Raw genomic sequence first — 20773 nt, forward strand, 5'->3', positions numbered from 1 at the left:
AAGAGAATGTCCTTATTCTAAGGAAATACACACTGAGCTATTTAGGGGTAATGAGGCACTATGTCCATAACTTATTCTTAAAGGATTAAGAAACAGATTGTGTGTGTGTGTGTGTGTGTGTGTGTGTAGGGAGGAGGAAAGAGAGAGAGAGGAAGAATAATAAAATCCGGGGAAACAAAGTAACAATCAGTGAATCTGGGTAAAGAACTTGTATAAATTCCTTGTCCTGTTGTAATTTTCTGCAAGTTTTAAATGATATCAAAACAAAAGACAAAACACAAAGAGAAAGAAAATAGTCTTTGCTCTACGTTAAAAAGCAGATAGGGGCGCCTGAGTGGCTCAGTGGGTTAAAGCCTCTGCCTTTAGCTTGGGTCATGATCTCAGGGTCCTGGGATCGAGCCCCACATCGGGCTCTCTGCTCAGAGGGAAGCTTGCTTCCTCCTCTCTCTGCCTGCCTCTTTGCCTACTTGTGATCTCTCTCTGTCAAATAAATAAATAAAATCATTAAAAAAAAAGCAGATGAAAAAACTGGCAACCTTGGGCCCCTCTGATGAAGACAGAGCCTTGGCCCAGAGTGGATTATCCAGACTAGTGAACAGAAGACCAAGCCTTGCCAAGGAGGACAGTTCAGAAGTTACTCACAGCAGCGCAGTCTCGTGTCAACAGTTGGGGTGATCTCGTTGATGAGCCAAACATCTTCTTCCCAGCTAACAATGTTTCCACTCATGCACTTGAGAAACTCCTCATTTTCCAGGATGTGGTCCCAGAGCTGAAAGTAGTACAAGCTGCCTGTGAAGCCAGGCAGGGCCCTTCCTACCTGGCTGTCCCGGTTCGTAAGAAAATGTCCTAGAATCAGAGTCCCATTAGGTGTCAGGCTTTGTGGTTGATCCATCATTACCAGTATCCTTTCAGTATTCAGGAAGAGCTCTAATCTGCCCTTCACACCATCCCATACCAAGCATACCGTATGCCATTGAAAGGGAGTCAGGGAGTAACGGATATAAAAGGTCTTGCCCAAGTTGTATAGTATTAGCTGCTGATGGTCTCCTCCAAGTCCAAGGTCTATGGCTTCTCTGCCCAGGAAGGCATTATTAGCAATATAGGAGAAGGCCATCCAATCACTTAATTTGTTCTCCACGAACACCAGGTCAATGCATGCTGTGAGTCGACTGAGTTCAGGAACCGTGCTGGCCAGGCTCACATATGTGTCAGCTCTTCCATAAAAATCCAGTCTTTTTCCTTTTAGGGAAAGTGCCTCTGCCCAAATTTGGGGAAGGGGAAAGAGAAAGCAAATGAAATTTTGATAACAAAAATTCAATTGTATCTTCTTTTTTTTTTTTAAAAGATTTTATTTATTTTATTTGACAGACAGAGATCACAAGTAGGCAGAGAGGCAGGCAGAGAGAGAGAGAGGAGGAAGCAGGCTCCCCGCTGAGCAGAGAGCCCGATGCGGGGCTCGATCCCAGGACCCTGGGATCATGACCTGAGCCGAAGGCAGAGGCTTTAACCCACTGAGCCACCCAGGCGCCCCCAATTTTATCTTCTTTAGCCACATAGTCAATCAATCCCAGATTACACAATGCTATTTGTTATGAGTCAACACGGGTGCAAAACAAAACAAAACAAAACAAAAAAAGCCAACCCAACCCCAAATAGTGGATATACAAAAATCATCTCTATTTGACACTGGCATGTGACATTTTCTGGCAGAAGAGTCTCTTCCTAATTATATTTTGCCTGGGCTAATATGAAAAGTCAGATTAGTGCTCCCAGAGCACACACCAGCTGGACAGTGTGGGGAAGCAGCTAGAAGTATTTAGCTAAGTTGGCAGAGAGGCGGCCAAGGAAAAGGCAGCTTGGATTTAAAAATCTGCTGCACATAACCTTCACTCGTGTAATCAAAAGATAGCTCTTTCCATCTACCTAACTGCCTTATTATATTCATGGTGCAACAGCAATTTATTTCTCCAATGCCTTTTCCTGAGCCAAATTACCTGATTTATTTGGTCTCTGGAGACTGCTTCTCACTGAAGGCTCCGACAGAGGCCTGGAGGATGACCAGTTGGATAATACTGAAGCTGCAAGGCTTCTGTTTGTCCTCAGGAATGGGAGAAATGGCACTGCCCTGAGTGTACCCCGACTCCTTCCTTCTGTCTCCTCACCAAAAGGCCTGCATATCTTTAAGAGGTTCCTGGAGGGGGGCGCCTGTGAGGCTCAGTTGGGTGAGTGTCTGACTCTTGATTTCGGCTCAGGTCGGGATCTCAGGGTCAAGGGATCAGGCTCCCCACTCAGCAGGGAATCTGCTGATTTCCCTCTCCCTTTGCCCCTCCCCCTGCTATCTCTCTGTGTCTCTGAAATAAACAAATCTTTTTTTAAAGATTTTATTTATTTGTTTGACAGACAGAGATCACAAGTAGGCAGAGAGGCAGGCAGAGAGAGAGGAGGAAGCAGGCTCCTCGCTGAGCAGAGAGCCCGATGCGGGGCTGGATCCCAGGACCCTGGGATCATGACCTGAGCCGAAGGCAGAGGCTTTAACCCACTGAGCCACCCAGGCGCCCCTAAACAAATCTTTTTTTATAAAAGTTTTCAGATGGCCATGGACCCAGTTACCACTGGCTCTGGAGTCAAAGAACCTGAGTTGGAATCTCAGGTCTGATGTTCATCAGCTGTGTAACTTTGAGCAAGGACCCTTTAACCTCCTGATGTCTCAACCTTTGCTTCAGTAAAATGGGGATTCCAGGCCACAATATGTAACACAACTCAGGGAGCCACCATTTACATTATAATCTATGCCAGATAATAGCCTTGTCTACTGACCATACAAAACTGTTTGAAAATTAAGGGCAATGATGCCTGCAAAGCCCTCTCGAACGTTGTTGAAGAACATGGCCATCCGCCATCACCTGGGTCAGCTCGCCGTCCTGGAGTCCCAGGATGGAGCCCCACATCGGACTCGCTGCTCAGCAGGGAGTCTGCTACCCCCTCCCCCACTGCTCCTTACCCTGTTCATGCTCGCTCTCTGTTGCTCTCCCTCGATCTCAAATAAATAAATGAAGTCTTAAGAAAAAAAGAACATGTCCATCACTACAGTCATTTGGTGGGCAATTTGGCAATATCTACAAAAATTTTAATTGAGTGTGCCCTTTGCTTCCTGGGAAGCTATTGGTGAATCATGATACTATCACCGTGACAAAGCTCGCACCCCAGGACCCAAGGCAAATAGCTGAGAACTGCTCAACATCCACCTAATTCCAGTCCCAGAGCAGCCCAAGACAAACCGAAAAGGCCTTTATGGAAGAATGGAATTCCAACCTCTCTAAATTAGGGCTGTGACCTTGGGACCAGCACTCTAAAACTGACAGCCAGAACAGCACACTAGAGGGGCTGACCAGAAGTGACCACTTCCCTGCTTCGGAGAGATGGCCCCAGGTGCGAGCTTCTAGATATTCTCTAGCTCTACACGATCGTCTCCCTCCATTCCTGCACTGAGTATCTTTCAAAGGCAAGCAAGTCCATGCCTGCCCGCGCACATATGCATGCATGTGCGCTCGCACCCCGCTCCCTGTGCGGGAGCCCCTGCCATCCACCTGCCGGGGAGCTATTTCTGAACTGTCCATGGAGAGTGAGCAAACGTTTATTTCTGTCCCTGGCTTATGTGATTATATTATCTTACCATATTTCATGTGGCTAATAAATCAAAAGGTAACCCTACAAGGTGATAATCACTAAGAAACCCAATATCGATTAAGATTGGCCAACTGCATTTCTGCTCAGCCCTCCAATATGACGTCAAGCACAACGTTTAAGAATGGGTTTTATGGTGAATGTAAATCTCCAGGCCTTATTTGTCCCTTAAAAGAGAATGTACCACAATCCCCTATTGTCTACAGGGTTTCTCCTCTTTGCAATACACGAATACAAAGCCAGTTGCCATAGGACACAAGCAAGCAACTTACTGAATCAGAAATACAAAAAGATGGCCTCTTCCTATTTTTAAAACACAAGCTACAATGAGATACTATTTTTACTGTTTTGAAATGATAGCATTTTAGGCTGAGAATATCCAGCAATGACGAGCTTGTGAGGAAACAAGTCATTTTATTTATTTTTTTCATATCTTTTTTTTTTTTTAACTTATAATGTATTATTTGGCCCAGGGGAACAGATCCGTGAACAGATCTGTGAATAGGCTTACACATTTCACAGCACTCACCACAGCACATACCCTCCCCAATGTCCATAACCCAGCTACCCTATCCCTACCCCACCCCTGCCCCATAGCAACCCTCAGTTTGTTTTATGAGATTAAGAATCTCTTAAGGTTTGTCTTCCTCCCGATCCCATCTTCTTTCATTTTTTTCCTTCCCTACCTCCCACAACACCCCCCCACCTCTCAAATTCCTCAGATCAGAGAGATCATATGACAATTGTCTTTCTCTGATTGACTTATTTTGCTCAGCATAATACCCTCTAGTTCCATCCCCATTGTTGCAAATGACAAGATTTCATTTCTTTTGATGGCTGCATAGTATTCCATTGTGTGTGTGCGCGTGTATATGTATGTATGTGTGTGTGTACATATATATATATATCACATCTTCTTTATCCATTCATCTGTTGATGGACATCTAGGTTCTTTCCATAGTTTGGCTATTGTGGACATTGCTGCTATGAACATTCGGGTGCACGTGCCCCTTCAGATTTCTACATTTGTATCTTTGGGGTAAATACCCAGTAGTGTGAATGCTGGGTTGTAGGGTAGCTGTGTTTTCAACTTTTTGAGGAACCTCCATGCTGTTTTCCAGAGTGGCTGCACCAGCTTGCATTCCCACCAACAGTGTAGGAGGGTTCCCCTTTCTCTGCATCCTTGCCAACATCTGTCAAAACAAGTCATTTTAATACACTGTTGGTGGGAGCACCAATTAATACAGTCCTTTTTTTAAAGGTTACTTATTTACTTTTTAGTAATCTCTACACCCCACTCTGGACTGGACCTTGCAACCCTGAGATCAAGAATCACATGCTCCACTGGCTGAGCCTGCCAGGAACCCCAGTAATCTTTTTATCTGAAGGGCAATCTGTCAGTATCTATGAACATTTTCATCGTGTATGGCTGTGTATATACTTTTGACCCAGCAATTCCATTTATATCCATTTATCCTAGACAAATATACGTGTATACAAAGATGCATGTACAAGGATATTTATTGCAGTATTGTTTGTAATGGAGAAAAAGTAAGAAGATCTTTATGTCTATCCGTAAGTGACTAGCTAAGCAGTTGTTACCTCTATATAATGGAGATTTAAAACAAATCTGGTAGATCTACACAGTCATGTAGAGATTTCCAAGGCTTTGTACTCCATGAAATGGGGATTGCATAAGTGTAGATACAGTATTATCCTACTTTTTAAAATAAGAGAAAAATGTGTGCATTAGCATAGCATAGAAAAAATCTGGAAGAACACACATCAAGCAGTTAAGAATGAGTATCTTTAGGGGTGCCTGGGTGGCTCAGTCAGTTAAGTGTCTGCCTTCTGCTCAGGTCATGATCCCAGGGTCGTGGGATCGAGTCTTACACTGGACTCCTTGCCAAGCAAGGAGCCTGCTTCTCTCTCTGACTGCCGTTCCCCCAACATGTGCGCTCTATCTCCTTCTGTCTTTGACAAATTAATAAATAAAATCTTTTTAAAAAAAGAATGAATATCTTCAGATGTGAGATTTAGGGGGACTTATGCTTTCTATGCTATTTATTTCAGTAATTTTTGTACTTTTTATGCAATCATATGTCAAATTTAAAATCAGAAAAATAGGGGTGCCTGAATGGCTCAGTGGGTTGAGCCTCTGCCTTCAGCTCAAGTCATGATCCCAGGGTCCTGGGATCGAGCCCCGAGTCGGGCTCTCTGCTCGGCGGGGAGCCTGCTTCCCCCTTTCTCTCTGCCTGCCTCTCTGCCTACTTGTGATCTCTCTGTGTGTGTGTGTGTCAAATAAATAAATAAAATCTTTTAAAAAAATAAAATCAGAAAAATAAAGATGGATGGATGGATGGATGGATGGATGGACAGAACCACTTGGGGCCATACTTGAGATTCTGGAGGCAGAGCTAAGTCCTACTTAGATATCAGCAGAAGCGTAGTGTAGTGGAATCCAAAAACGCACCTTTGAGTCCCAGTTTTGTCCCTTACTAGCTGCATCAATGTGGACAATTAATGCACGAGAAAGCTTTGAGGACAGCGGCACATAGTGAGCGCTATGCGAGTGTGCACCAAACCCACGTCATTTCTCTGTGTCTCCTTCCTCCATGGTTAAGATTGGAATACTAATTAGTTTCCTGGCGGGGCCGTCACGAAGGATGATGCAGTAATGTAACTGCCATTTATGTTATGTATGTGAAATGTTTATCAACTGTGAAGCCCCAGGTAAACGTCAGCTGCTATGTTTGCCACTGTCATGATTAGAAGTCTCTTTCTTCTCCCACAACCTCTTTTGTACCCTTACACAGCCAAGCACATCTTCACGGAGCCCTGCTGTAGCCCCCCCACCCCACCCCACCCCCGACCCGGGCTCCCAGCAAGGGCTCAGAGGAGGCCAGGCTGCAACGAGGTGGGGGCAAAGGCTTTGCCCTTCTGTTTGGCCAGGCAAGCAGCTTTCTCTGTTGGGCCTCTCCAGGGCCTGCTTCAAAGGCCACTTGTGTCTTTGCATATGATTTAACTATCCATTGCAGATGTCTGCTTGGACACTGCCATCTGTTTCCTGGCAATTTTCAAGTCCAAATTGCATGATTGCTCCCCTGAAGCGTGCTCTCTCTTCATTTGGCTCCTCTGTGTCTCCTTGCCTCTATCCTGTTTCCTTTTATTTTAAATTACATTTATTGTTGTCCGTGCTTTCAAAAAAAGGTGTTTTGCCCATTATAAAAGTGATATTGTACATGCTTTCTTAAAAGAAAACATGGCAAGCATTAGAAAAGTAAAAAGATGAGAACAAAGTCAGGCGGAGTCCCACCACCCAGAGACAACATTTTGGTAAATTTCCTTTAACGTTTCTTTTCTTCCGGGTACAGGTTTTGTTTGTTCTACGTGGCCAAGATCACATTGCATGGAGAGTTTGGTACCCTGCTTTTCTCACTTAACAAGGTAAAAGAAGCGTTTTTCCATGTTTGGAAAACCTTATCATAAGCCTCATACAAACGGCTATGTTACAGCCCTTGGAGTCCCAGGCACCATTTTATTTGTACTGTTTCACATAACACAAAATTCGCCATTTTACTCTTTTTAAGGTGTGCAACTTATTGGCATTTAGTACATTCATGATGGTATCTGACCATCATATGATCTAGTTCCAGAACATTTTCATTATCCCAAAAGGAAACCCCATATCCATTAAGCAGTCATGGCCCTTTCCCCCCTCACTCCCACTGGCAACCACTAATCTACTTTTCTGTCTGTATGGATTTGACTATCCTAGACATTTCATATAAATGGAAACATACAAGTGACCTTTTGTTTCTAGTTTCTTTCACTTCGCATAATGTTTCCAAATTCATCCATGTTTTAGCATGCATCAATAGATCATTATTTTTTTAAGATATTCTTTTTAAGCCATCTCTCTACCCAACATGGGGCTCAAACTCACAGCCCTGAAATCCAGTGGCACGCTCTACCCATTGAATCAGGCAGACATCCCAGTACATCATTATTTTTAATGGCTGAATGATATTCCATTGTATGGATATGCTACATTTTATTTACTGATTAATCTGTTAATGGACACATTAATGGTTTTTCCCCCACCTTTTAGTTATTATGAACAGTGTTGTTGTGGACATTCATGACATTTGTTCAATTTGAACATGCGTTCATTTCTTTTTATTTATTTATTTATTTGACAGAGAGAGAGAGAGAGAGACAGAGATCACAAGCAGGCAGAGAGGCCGGCAGAGGCAGAGAGAGAAGCAGGCTCCCCACTGAGCAAGGAGCCCGATGCGGGGCTCTATCCCAGGACCCTGAGACCATGACCCAAGCCGAAGGCAGCGGCTTAACCCACTGAGCCACCCAGGTGCCCCACATGCGTTCATTTCTTTGGGCTATATATCTAGGATGGGTCATTTAGTAATTTTATGTTTAACTTTTATGTTTAACAGCCACTGTTTTCCACAGCAGCCATTCAACATTCTCACCACCAGTTTATAAGGGTTCTAATTTCTCTACCTCTTCACCAGCACTTGTTGTTTTCCATTTTTTAAATTAGTATTATAACCATTGCAGAGGGTGAGAGTGGTATCTCATCATGGTTTTGATTTGCATTTCCCTAATGACTAATGACATTGAGCATCTTTTCATGTGCTTGTTGACCATCTGCATATCTTCTTTGGAGAAATGTCTATTCAAATCCTTTACCCATTTTTAAATTGTGCTATTCCTGTTTTTGTTGTTGAGTTGTAAGCACTCTTTATATATTCTAGATACTAGAACCTTATGAGATATGTGACCTGAAGATACTTTCTCCCCTTCTCTAGGCTGTCTCTTCACTGTTTGATGGTGTCCTGTGATACACACATCTTTAATCTTGATGAAATCCAATTGATCTGTTTTTTTTTTCTTTTGCTGCTCCTTCTTTTGGTGTCAGTTCTAAGACTCCTTTGCCAAATCCAAGGTCATCCAAGCCCAAAGGTCATCCAAGGCCAAATCCGAGCCCGTGTCTGTGCTTTCTTCTAATTTCTATAGTGGTAGTTCTTACATTTAGAAATTTCATCCATTTTGAGTTAATTTTTGTACATGGTGTGAAGACAGGAGTCCAACTTCATTCTTTTTATATGTTTATGTGTATACACATATATACATGTGTACATGGATATGTATTTACACATCCAGCTGGGCCAGCACCATTTGTTGAAGCAATTATTTTCCCCCATTGAATGTTCTTGGCACCCTTATGGAAAATTAATTGACCATATGTATATGCATGGGTTTCTTCCTGGACTCTCAATTCTGTTCCATTAATCTATATATGTTCCTATGCCAATAACACAGTTTTGATTACCATAGCTTTGCAGTTAGCATTGAAATCTAGATGTATGGTTTCTCCAACTTTGTTATTTTTCAAGATCATTTTGGCTATTCAGGGTCCCTTGCAATTCCATATGAATTGCACAATCAGCTTTTACATATCTGTAAAAAAAAAAAAAAAAAAAAAAGCCAGGGGCGCCTGGGTGGCTCAGTGGGTTAAGCCTCTGCCTTTGGCTCAGGTCATGATCTCAGGGTCCTGGGATGGAGCCTGGCATCAGGATCTCTGATCAGCAGGGAGCCTGCTTCCCCGCCCCGACCCCGGCCTCTCTGCCTACTTGTGATCTCTGTCAAATAAGTAAATAAAATCTTTAAAGAAAAAAAAAGCCATTGGATTTTGATATGGCTTGCATTGAATCTGGAAATCTCTTTGGGGTAATATTGACATATTAATATTATATCTTGTTATCTTTTATTAAATCCGTGAACATGGGATCTTTTCCATTTACTTAGGTCTTTTTAATTTCTTTCAGCAATGTTTGTAATTTGAGTGTAGAAGTCTTTCAACTACTTGGTTAAATTTATTCCTAGGTATTTTACTCTTTTAGATGCTATTGTAAATAAAATTGTTTTTTTTTTAAAGATTTTATTTATTTATTTGACAGACAGAGATCACAAGTAGGCAGAGAGACAGGCAGAGAGAGAGGAGGAAGCAGGCTCCCTGCTGAGCAGAGAGCCTGATGTGGGGCTCGATCCCAAGACCCTGAGATCATGACCTGAGCCGAAGGCAGAGGCTTAACCCTCTGAGCCACCCAGGCGCCCCTAAAATTGTTTTCTTAAACTTTATTTCAGATTGTTCATTGCCGGCGCATAGAAATACCACTGATTTTTTGTGTTGATCTTATATCTTGCAGCTTTGCTGAATGTGTTTATTAACTTAAATATATTTTTTGTGGATTCTTTAGGATGTTCTATTTGTAAGATCATATCATCTACAAATAGATCATATCATCTACAAATAGACATAGTATTATTTTTTCTTCCCCGTTTGGATGACTTTTATATCTATTTCGTGCCCAAATGCTCTGGCTAGAACTTCCAGTGTACTGTTGAATGCAAGTGGGGAACCTGGGCAATCTGATCTCGTGTCTGATCATAGGGGAAAGCTTTCAGTTTTTCACCATGAAGTATAATGGTTACTGTGGGTTTTTCATAGATGCTCTCTTTTTTTTAAGATTTTTTATTTATTTATTTGACAGATCACAAGTAGACAGAGAGGCAGGCAGAGACAGAGAGAGGGGGAAGCAGGCTTCCCACTGAGCAGAGAGTCAGATGCAGGGATCAATCCCAGGACCCTGAGATCACGACCTGAGCTGAAGGCAGAGGCTTTAACCCACTGAGCCACCCAGGAACCCCATCGATGCTCTTATTACATTACATTTTTATCATGAAAGGGTGTTGGGTTTTGTCATACTGTTTTCCTGTATCAGTTAAAATGATCATATGGTTCCCCCCCTTAAGTCTGTAAATGTGATTTAGTACATTAATTGATCAATTTTTACATGTTGAACCACCTTTGCATTCATTTGTGGGATAAATTCCACTTGATCAAAGTATATAATCCTCTAAATATATTGCTGGATTCAGTCTGCTATACTTTGTTAAGAATTTTTTTAAAGATTTTATTTTTATTTATTTGAGAGAGACAGAGAGAGAGAACGAGAGAGAGAGCACGAGCCAGGGGAGGTGGGGAAGAGGCAGAGGGAGAAACAGATTCCCCGCTGATCAGGGAACCCGATACAGGGCTTGATCCCAGGACCTTGGGATCATGACCAGAGCAGAAGGCAGACGATTAATTGACTGAGCCACCCTGGCACCCCTGTTAAGAATTTTTGCATCTATGGGTGCCTGGGTGGCTCAGTGGTTAAGTGTCTGCCCTCAGCTCAGGTCATGATACTGGAGTCCTGGGATAGAGCCCTGCATCAGGCTCCCTGCACAGTGGGGAGCCTGCTTCTTCTTCTCCTGCTCCCCCCTGCTTATACTCTCTCTCTAATAAATAAAATCTTTTTTTTTAAAAGAATTTTTGCATCTAACTGGCTGTGATATGCAACTGATGAATTACTGAGCTCTACCTCTGAAACTAATAATGTACTCTATGTTGGCTAATTGAATTTAAATTTTAAAAAATATTTTTAAAAAATGTTTGCACCTAAGGGAGGCTGGCTGGCTTAGTCAGTAGAGCATGCAACTCCAAATGTCAGGTTTGTGAGTTTAAGCCTCACATTGAGCATATAGTTTACTTTTAAAAAAAGGGATGGGTCAGGTACACCTGGCTGGCTCAGTCTGTGGAGCACGTGACTCTAGATCTCAGGGTTGTGGGTTCAAGTCCCACGTTGAATGTAGAGATTATGTAAAATTTTTTTAAAAATCTTTTTTAAAACAGAATTTTGCATCTATATTCATAAGGGATCTTGGTCTGCAGATTTCTTTTCTTGTGATGGCTGTGTCTGCCAGGTACTGCTTTTTAACTCTCTAGCAGAGTGATATAGCAAAACATTGTGCTCCAGGCCTATCTCTGGCAGAGCCTGGGGAAAAGAAAATAAAACTCTTGCCACAATTGTTACTCAATATGTAATTTTATTTTGCCTTTTGTGAGATTCCCAAGCTGCTTTGCCTGGTGATGTCATGTTTACACAATTTTTAAGCAGACCTGAATTCGTGAAGCATTCACCAGTGCTGGTTTTTCCCAGAATACTTCAACTTTCATGTTCTCTGATTCTTCACGGCGGGGGCCTAACCTGAGTCTTGGCCCCCTAGTGTCAGTTTCCAGTGCCCAGCACAACAGTTGGCACATAGTGGGTCCTTTATTGCTATTTTCTGAATAAATGGTTTGCCGTGCTTTTAGGGCACTGAGTTGGACTCTAGGACTGTTCCTCGTGCAAAGGTATCAGGGAAGTGGGTGAAGCATTTGGCATAGAATGAGAAGTTCTGGACTGCAACCTGAACTTGGCGCCTTGCCCAAGAACTTTCTGGAAAATTTCTGGGGAAAGTTCCCTCTTCCTATCAGACCACGAAAGTAATAAATACAGTCGTTTTAAAAGTCAGTGAGTAAAAGGTTTAGAACCTCAAGAGAGAGGCAATCCAAGGGATTCTTTTTTTAAAACCAGGAAAGTCCCTGAATTTTCTGAAGACAGTATTGAGTAATCATCAGATATATCCTGTATTTGCTTCTCCGTCCTCTTTTGGCCGAGTGTCTCCTCACGATGTTAAAGTGTTTCAGAGGGTAGGGGATGGAGATGTTACAGTGTGTTGCCCTGAACCATTTCAGGAGGAGCGGACAGACAAAGCTCATCATGGTCAGATACTGGAGGCATGACCCGGTCACAGTTTCTCCCCCGTGAGGTGACCTGCTTTCCTCTGTTTTACTCAGAGAGTCTGACTGAGCAGTGATGCGTGCGTTGTTTAGGTGCTATAACGAAGTGCCATAGGCCGGTGGGGTTAAACCACAGCCATTTATTGTCCCACAGTTCTGGAGCCTACAAGCCAAGGTCAAAGTCTTGGCAGGATCTTTTCCTTCTAAGAGCTCTGGAGGGAAGATCTGTTCCACGCCTCTCTCCTAGTTTCTAGTTCACTAGCAATATTTGGTGTTCTGAGACCTACTGTTGCGTCTCCCCAGTCTCTGCCTATATCTCCGCATGGCCCTCTCCCAGTATGTGTGTCTATGTCCACATTTTCCCCCTTTATAAGGACACCAGTCATGTCTGATTAGGGGCCATCATATTCCATTATGACCTTGTCTTCGCTTGACTAAGTACAGTTGTAATGACCCTACTTCCAACTGTGATTACCTTCTGAGGTGCTGAGGGAAAGGACTTCAACATGTGAATTTGGGGGGACACAATTCAACTCATCATACTGAATAAGGCTCAAGGCCTGGCTAATCACCTGGAGATACTTCCTTTCAGAAGAGGGAGACAAGAGAGAGCAAATTTTAGGGAAAGGACTCACCAGAGGCATTGGCTGCATGGATACTGTCAAGAATCTGGCCACTCTGAGGATGGGGATTCTGCCAAGGGTACACCAAGCCTACCTCAACTGGGAAATGTCACTAGTCACTCATAAAATGGGAGTGGGCAGGGGTGCCTGGGATATCTCAGTTGGTTAAGTGTCTGACTCTGGATTTCAGCTCAGGTCATGATCTCAGGGTCCTGGGTTCGAGCCCTGTGTTGGGCTCCCTTCTGAGTGGAGAGTCTGCTTCTCCCTCTGCCCCTCCCCCTGTTTGTGTTGCTCATGCTCTCTCTCTCTCAAATAAAATCTTTTAAAAAGTGGGGGGATAGTGGGCAGACACTCATTTCTATAGTTTACAAAACCTATACTTGCACAAGGAGTCTTTTGGCTCTTAGTATCACAAACCCTTGCAAATGAATGGTCAGGAGCTTTGAAAAATTTTGTAGACCTGGTCCCAGTCTAGCAGACCTATGGCTGTCTGAGTTGATATAAGGGATAGATGCCTGATACTGGGCAGCTCCATGACCCACAACACCGTGGTCATCATGTGAACAGCCACAGAGAACTGGAGTTATGCCTGCCGCCCACTGTCTACGCTTCCCACTGGTCTTGTGAGTAACCAGCTAATCTGGTAAACCAGATCTGCCAACTATAAAAACATCCAACTTTGAGCCTCATTTCTTTTTTTTTAAAGATTTTATTTATTTATTTGACAGAGAGAGAGAGAGAGCACAAAGTAGCAGAGAAGCAGGCAGAGAGAGAGAGGGGGGAAGCAGGCTCCCTGCCGAGCAGAGAGCCCAATGTGGGGCTTGATCCCAGGACCCTGAGATCATGACCTGAGCCGAAGGCAGAGGCTTAACCCACTGAGCCACGCAGGTGCCCCTTGAGCCTCATTTCTGTCACCAGTCACTAGTCACCGACTTATCCAACACATCCCCTCCACCAGGACCCAGGTTGCTGACCACATATGTGGCCTGCCAGGCGTTCTTCTCAGAATAAGAAGCAGAAAATTACCCCCACATAGGTAATGTGATTTTCCTTCAAATTTTGTACCCAAAGCCTATGTCTCACCAAACAAAATGGATGTCCTTACTCATAAAACCAGAAGCACCCTGGAAAATTCATTTACTCAACCATGATGGTTACTGAGCACCAACTATGTGTCAGTGCTAGAGTACAGTGATAGAGTGAACTCACGTTCACACCAGGTCCTTGGCCATAGTCAGCTTAAATTCCAAAGAGAGAGGTAGTTGATAAACAAATATAACAATTACAACTTGTGGGACACCTGGCTGGCTCAGTTGGTGGAGTATTAGACTGTCGATCTCAGTGTTGTGAGTTCAGGCTCCGTGTTGGGTGTAGAGATTATTTAAAAATAAAATCTTTTTTTTATAAAGGATTACAAACTGTGAAAAGCCCTCTGAAGGAAATTAATAGGCTGATGAGTTAGCTAATGGGAGGGACAGGGATGAGATAATGGGAATACCTATAGTAGATAGGATAGTTAAGGAAGACCTCCTTGAGGGAAAAGTCTTTTTTACTTATTTCTAGGAGACTAAAAACAACTAGGGTTACAAAGGTGTGGAATAAGAGTCACCCAGACATGGGTAATAGCATATGTAAAGGCCTTGAAGTAGAGTTGTGCTTGGTATGTTCAAGGAATAGGAAGGAAGCCAGTGTGTCTGGAGTGGAGTGAGAGTGGAAGTATGGGAAGAAATGAGGCCCAAGAAGCAGTGGGAGACCAGATCATGCAGTGATTTTTAGGTCTTATGAAAGAGTTTGGATTGTATTCTAATTGTCATGGAAACGTATTGGCAGGTTTTGAGTAGAAGAGTGACATGATCTAAGTTGACGCAGGAAAGGATTTTTCTGGCTGCCATGTTGAGAATGGGCTATAGCAGAACAAGAGTGGAGGCAGGGAGACCAGTGAGGAGCCTGTTGCAGCTTCATTCCTTATCTCCTGCTCCATTCTGCAACTGTTCAGTTCCTGACCTAGCCTTCATCCCTTCTTGCTGGCTCTGCTCTCAACCCTTAGGCTTTATGTCAGGGTTCATTTCTTCTTCTTGACCCTGGGTATTCTTCCAAAGACATGGTTTTGCTCCACACTCTGGCTCCATCCAGTCAGAGCATCTGAATCACCCTCTGCCTGGTCTAGTGTTGACCCTGGCCCTCTATCTCACAATGACCCTCACAGTTGGGAAGCTGGTGACTTATCTGGAGACTGAAGGAGACTGAACCTTAGTGATGCCATTGTTTCAAAGACAGGATCTTCCCCACACCACCCACCACCCCACTCCCCAGGGAAGAAAATGATGAGTTTCTTACCAATTGAAGAACAATTAGAATTAATTGTTTGATAACCTAGAAAAGTCGTTGTCTTGATTTATGGTTTTGAGACTTAGCCTGCAAAACCTTGTGAATGCTTTAAAGTGATCTCTTCAGGGTTCAGATCTGCATATCTATCATAATTTCCATTGACCAATGACATTGCTCTCAAACTCATTCTAATTTTCCAGTACGACACACTCCCACTTTTTCTTTCATGACTATACTAAAGACCTCTAGATCGCCCTCTTCCTGGATCCCTCTATTTCATGCCCCAGGAGCCCTCAAAAAATAATAATAATAACCCGGGGCACCTGGGTGGCTCAGTGGGTTAAAGCCTCTGCCTTCAGCTTGGGTCATGATCCCAGGGTCCTGGGATCGAGCCCCACATCGGGCTCTCTGCTCAGCAGGGAGCCTGCTTCCTCCTCTCTCTCTCTCTCTGCCTGCCTCTCTGCCTACTTGTGATCTCTATCTGTCAAATAAATAAATAAAATCTTTTAAAAAAATAATAACCCACTTAGAGTCTGTGTCTTATATACTACCACCATACAGGTGTACAAAGTTGTGCGATTTCAAATTGCATCGATTTATTAAATAAAACAAATCTATTAAATCAGCAAATAAGTACTGAATGTCTAACCTGAATGTCAAGACCTGTGCTGGACATTCTGGATAAAGAAATGGCAAAATAGTTTCTTGCCTTTGAGGAAACAGACAGGGGAAAAGATAAATCAACATCTTAGCAGGTAGTCAAGGCCAGGTGACAGAGTTGCCACTGTGCCCCATAGGTCCCATTTCAAGCTTTATTATGAGAAACGTGGTTTCCCATCAGGCCCTGCACACAGCAAGAAGGCAGTCAGTGTTTGTTGTTGATGGTGATGATGATTTGGTATTTTTCCAGAAGATTAGCTCTCAATGTGAGGACTATTCAAATTAAACCACAGGTCTATTTCATTAGGGATTGTCACTCACTGACATGTATGACCTTTTAGCTAAAGACTGATGTGCTAAATGAACAATGTTATCAACTGAATTTACTTAATATGGACGAGATTGCAATTTTCCAAGGCAACCTTTTCCTTAAGTCTCTAAATTATGAGCTACTTCAGTTGAACTGTCTTAATCATCTAGTCACTGCAGAATAGACACAGAGACAGAATCTACCTCCATTCCTGTCACAGAGCCTAAGCAAGATATGGGCCACTGCAAAACAGACCCCTGTTTGTCCCTGTGAATCAGTGACCAGCTTTTGGCATACTTTGGTTTCCCCATCTCTAGTCTATGCTTGTTGCCATATACAAATAAAGGACAGAAAGATGATCTCATAATAAAATAAGGTAAAATACAAGAAAAGAAAAGAATAGTGACCAAACAAAACAATTTAAAAAATTGTTGCACTTAAAATATATGTCTTAGGGGCACGTGGATAGCACGGTAGGTTGAGCATCTGACTCTTGATTTGGCTCAGGTCATGATCTCAGGGTTATGGGATCAAGCCCTGCCACCGGCTCCCTGCTCAGAGCAGAGTCAACTTGAGACTCTCCTTCTCCCTCTGCCCTCCCCTGACCCACACACTCTCTCTCTCAAAATAAATAAATACATCTTTTTAAAAAAATAATAAGATATATATCTTAAAAAAAGAAAAATGGTGGGGCGCCTGGGTGGCTCAGTGAGTTAAGCCTCTGCCTTCGGCTCAGGTCATGATCTCAAGGTCCTGGGATTGAGCCCCGCATCAGGCTCTCTGCTCAGCAGGGAGCCTGCTTCCCCCTCTCACCTGCCTCTGCCTACTTGTGGTCTCTATCTCTGTCAAATAAATAAATAAAATCTTTTAAAAAATGGTATCATCATGCTCTAGGGAGCATTAACTTTTTTAAAGATTTGTTTGTTTATTTCAGAGAGAGAGAGAGAGGAGAGAGAGCATGCACGCACACACTTGCGAATGGGGGAGGGATAGAAGGAGAAGGAGAGGGACAAGCAGACTCCCGGCTGAGTGCAGAGCCCAACCTGGGGCTCTAGCTCATGACCCTGAGATCATGACCTGAACTGAAATCAAGAGTCCAAAGCTTGGGACGCCTGAGTGGCTCAGTTGGTTAAGCATCTGCCTTCAGCTCAGGTCATGATCCCAGGGTCCTGGGGTGAGTCAGTCTCCTTGCTCAGCAGGCGATCTGCTTGTCCCGCTCCCTCTGCCCCTCCCCCACCTCGTGCTTGCACTCTCTCTCTCTCTAATAAATCAATAAAATCTGAAATAAATAAATAAAACACTTGTATGGGGGAAAACAGCCCAAGAGAGAACTCAAAGCTTCTACTGAGTGTGCATTAGCTACCAAATGGCATTTCAGAGTTGCACTAAGAAATGTCAAGGACAGGGGCACCTGAGTGGCTCAGTGGATTGGGCCTCTGCCTTCAGCTTGGGTCATGATCTCAGGGTCCTGGGATCGAGCCGTGCCTCGGGCTCTCTGCTCAACGGGGAGCCTGCTTCTCCTTCTCTTTCTCTGCCTGCCTCTCTGCCTACTTGTGATCTCTCTCTGTCAAATAAAGAAATAAAATCTTAAAAAAAAAAAAAAGAAAAAGAAATGTCAAGGACAGGGATGCCTGGGTGGCTCAGTCTGTTAAGCATCTGCCTTCAGCTCAGGTTGTGATTCCAGAGTCCTGATCAAACCCCACATTGGGGGGGGTCCCTGCTCAGCAGGGAGCCTGCTTCTCCCTCTCCCTCTGCCTACTGCTCCCCCTGCTTGTGCATGCTCTCTTTCTTGGTCTCTGACAAATAAATAAATAAAATCTTATAAAAAATGTCAAGGACAGAGACTGGAGGCTCAGTCAGTAGAGCATGCAACTCTTGATCTAAAGGTTGTGAGTTCAAGCCCCACGTTGGGTGTGGAGTCTGCTTAATTAATCAAAAATAAAAGAAAAAAATAAGGAAGGAAAGAAAGAAAGAGAGAGAGAGAGAAAGGAAGAAAGAAAAAAGAAAGAGAGAGAGAAAAAAAAGAAAGGAAGGAAGGGAAAAAAATAAAGAAATGTCAAAGACAATAGTCCAAACTACTGTCCACTTGAGGCCAATTTTCAATCAGTCTTATACAATCCTGAGTGAATGGATTCATTTACTGAAGTTTCAACCTATCCTACAGCCATATTGATCACAAGGAAGCCATTGAGAGGCAGCCCCACAACTTTTCAAATGGTTTATTTCTGTAAGCTACTGCATATGAGACATTGAAAGAAATTGTAAGAATCCATTTTCTTACCTGAGAGAAAGGTAAAACTCAACATGAGGACCAATCCATAAAGCCTCCGACATGTGATATGTTCTTTCATTGTGTAAACCTGTGTTCAAAAAGTCAGAAATTCACCCGGCTGAGATTCAGAACAAACAATTTCTAAGTGTACGTGAGCATACTTTTCCTCTCCCGACGCCAGGCTTTTTCTTATCGCTTAAAGCCATGTCCTCCAGCTGCAATATTGACGCTTGCCTGAGTTATGCAGCCTTGCTGAAACCTCACAGACTGATTTATGTGCCTATCCTTCCAACAAACTTCACTGAGAGCCTATATGTGCCAGACCTTGTGTTGCACACACACGCGCACGACGCGCACGCACTGACAGTACAGCACTGGGAAGACAAGTTGGCCCAGAGGGAAAGACAGACATCAAATGCATAATTACAAAATGAGATGCATTCCACCTTAATGCACACAACTTCAATCCAACGACTTGCAAATTTAATGATCCTAAACATTTTGAAGGAAGCACCATGCAAGAAGACTTTATTGGCAAAAGTAACTCATCAAATCATTTCTATTTTTAAAGCAGATCTGCTTAGAGAAACCTGATCATCTCCTTACATTTACCCAGATTTCTCCTTTAAAAAGTGTAATGAGGGGGACACCTGGATGGCTCAGTCAATGAAGCGTCTGCCTTCGGCTCAGGTCATGATCCCAGGGTACTGGGATCAAGTTCTGCATCAGGCTCCCTGCTCAGCGGGGAGGCTGCTTCTCCCTCTCCCTCTGCTGCTCCTCCCTGCTCATGCACTCTCTCTCTCAAATAAATGAGTAAAATATTTATAAATAAATAAATAAGGGGCCCCTGGGTGGCTCAGTGTGTTAAGCCTCTGCCCTTGACTCAGGTCATGATCTCAGGGTCCTGGGATCAAGCCCCGCATCGGGATCTCTGCTTGGCAGGGAGCCTACTTCCCCCTCTCTCTCTGCCTGCCTCTCTGCCTACTTGCGATCTCTGTCAAATAAATAAAATCTTTTTAAAAAATCTTATTACTCGTGACCTCTGTCAAATAAATAAATAAAATCTTTTTTTAATTTTTAAAAATAAAAATAAATAAATAATCAGAGGCTTAACAGTATCTGCCTTCAGCTCGTCATGATCCTAGAGTCCCAGGATTGAGCCCAGAGTCGGGCTTCCTGCTCAGAGGGGAGTCTGCTTCTCCCTCTGACCCTTACCCTGCTTATGCTCGCTCTCTCTCAAATAAATAAATAAAATCTTTAAAAATATATAAGCAAATAGATAAGCAAAGCAAAATAAAATAAAAAGTGTAATTAGGGGCTCCTGGGTGGCTCAGTCGGTTAAGCATCCGACTCTTGGTCTCAGCTCAGGTCATGATCTCAGGGTCGTGAGATGGAGCTCCACATCTCAAGGGAGTCTGCTTGACATTCTTTCCCCCTCCCCCTCCTTCCACTCTAAAAATAGAAATAAGTCATTTTTTAAAAAGTGTAATTAAAGCTGCTTATTTGGGAAATACACAGGAGATCCCCTTTTCTCCAGCCAAAACGCCGTTAAAACTATGAATCTTACAGAACTATATTACAGTAGGGCGCTGATGGGCCTTTTCTGATTTTAAATAAAATGCACTTCTGAATGATTTACTACTGATTTAAACATCTCTTTTCCTGTAGGATAATGCGACATATTGTATTTCTTACCACTTTTAAGTGGGATTTGGAGTGAATAGACCCACTTTACATTTAAAGTAACAGAACCCAATTATGAAACCAAATGAATCTTGGGCTCACTCCGAGCCCCAGACATTAATATAGTTCTTCATATTTACAAAGTGGTCTACTACCATTCTCATTAGAATAATAACGGAATTTGTATGACTTGGATGGATTTCCCAAACTACGAGCTTAGAAGTAGGGGATGTCTAAATCTTTTATGACTTGTAAGATGAAATTCAGCTTAAATTTACAGTGCTGGAGGAGGACTGGACTGAGAATCCATAAGTAGCTGTGGGACTGTATTTCTGTTCCTTCGTTTCCCTGGGCCTCAGTTTCCTTATCTGTAAAAATGGAGATAATAATCTGCCTATTTCCCAGAGCTGCTGTGGAAGAGGATCAAATGAGGTGATATTTCAAAGGCAATTTTCAAAGTCTAAAGTGCTATAGAAATGGATACGATTGCTATCTATAAAATGAAATTTTCAGTGGCAAACAAT

The 20773-nt window shown here is 43.0% G+C and overlaps 1 protein-coding gene across 1 annotated transcript in view; it reads right to left on the reverse strand.

Annotated features, from left to right (window-relative positions):
- Positions 1 to 20773, reverse strand: part of ADGRG4 (adhesion G protein-coupled receptor G4) — a 102204-nt gene that overhangs the window by 80630 nt on the left and 801 nt on the right. Inside the window, exons 2-3 of the mRNA XM_047716586.1 lie at positions 18576 to 18654; positions 643 to 1257 (exon numbers count right to left, since the gene is read on the reverse strand). Of these exons, the coding sequence (XP_047572542.1) occupies positions 643 to 1257; positions 18576 to 18645 (685 nt within the window). The 5' untranslated portion in view covers positions 18646 to 18654. The remainder of the gene's footprint in view (positions 1 to 642; positions 1258 to 18575; positions 18655 to 20773) is intronic.

Source organism: Lutra lutra, chromosome X (genome assembly GCF_902655055.1).
Source record: "Lutra lutra chromosome X, mLutLut1.2, whole genome shotgun sequence".
NCBI classification, from domain to species: Eukaryota; Metazoa; Chordata; class Mammalia; order Carnivora; family Mustelidae; genus Lutra; species Lutra lutra.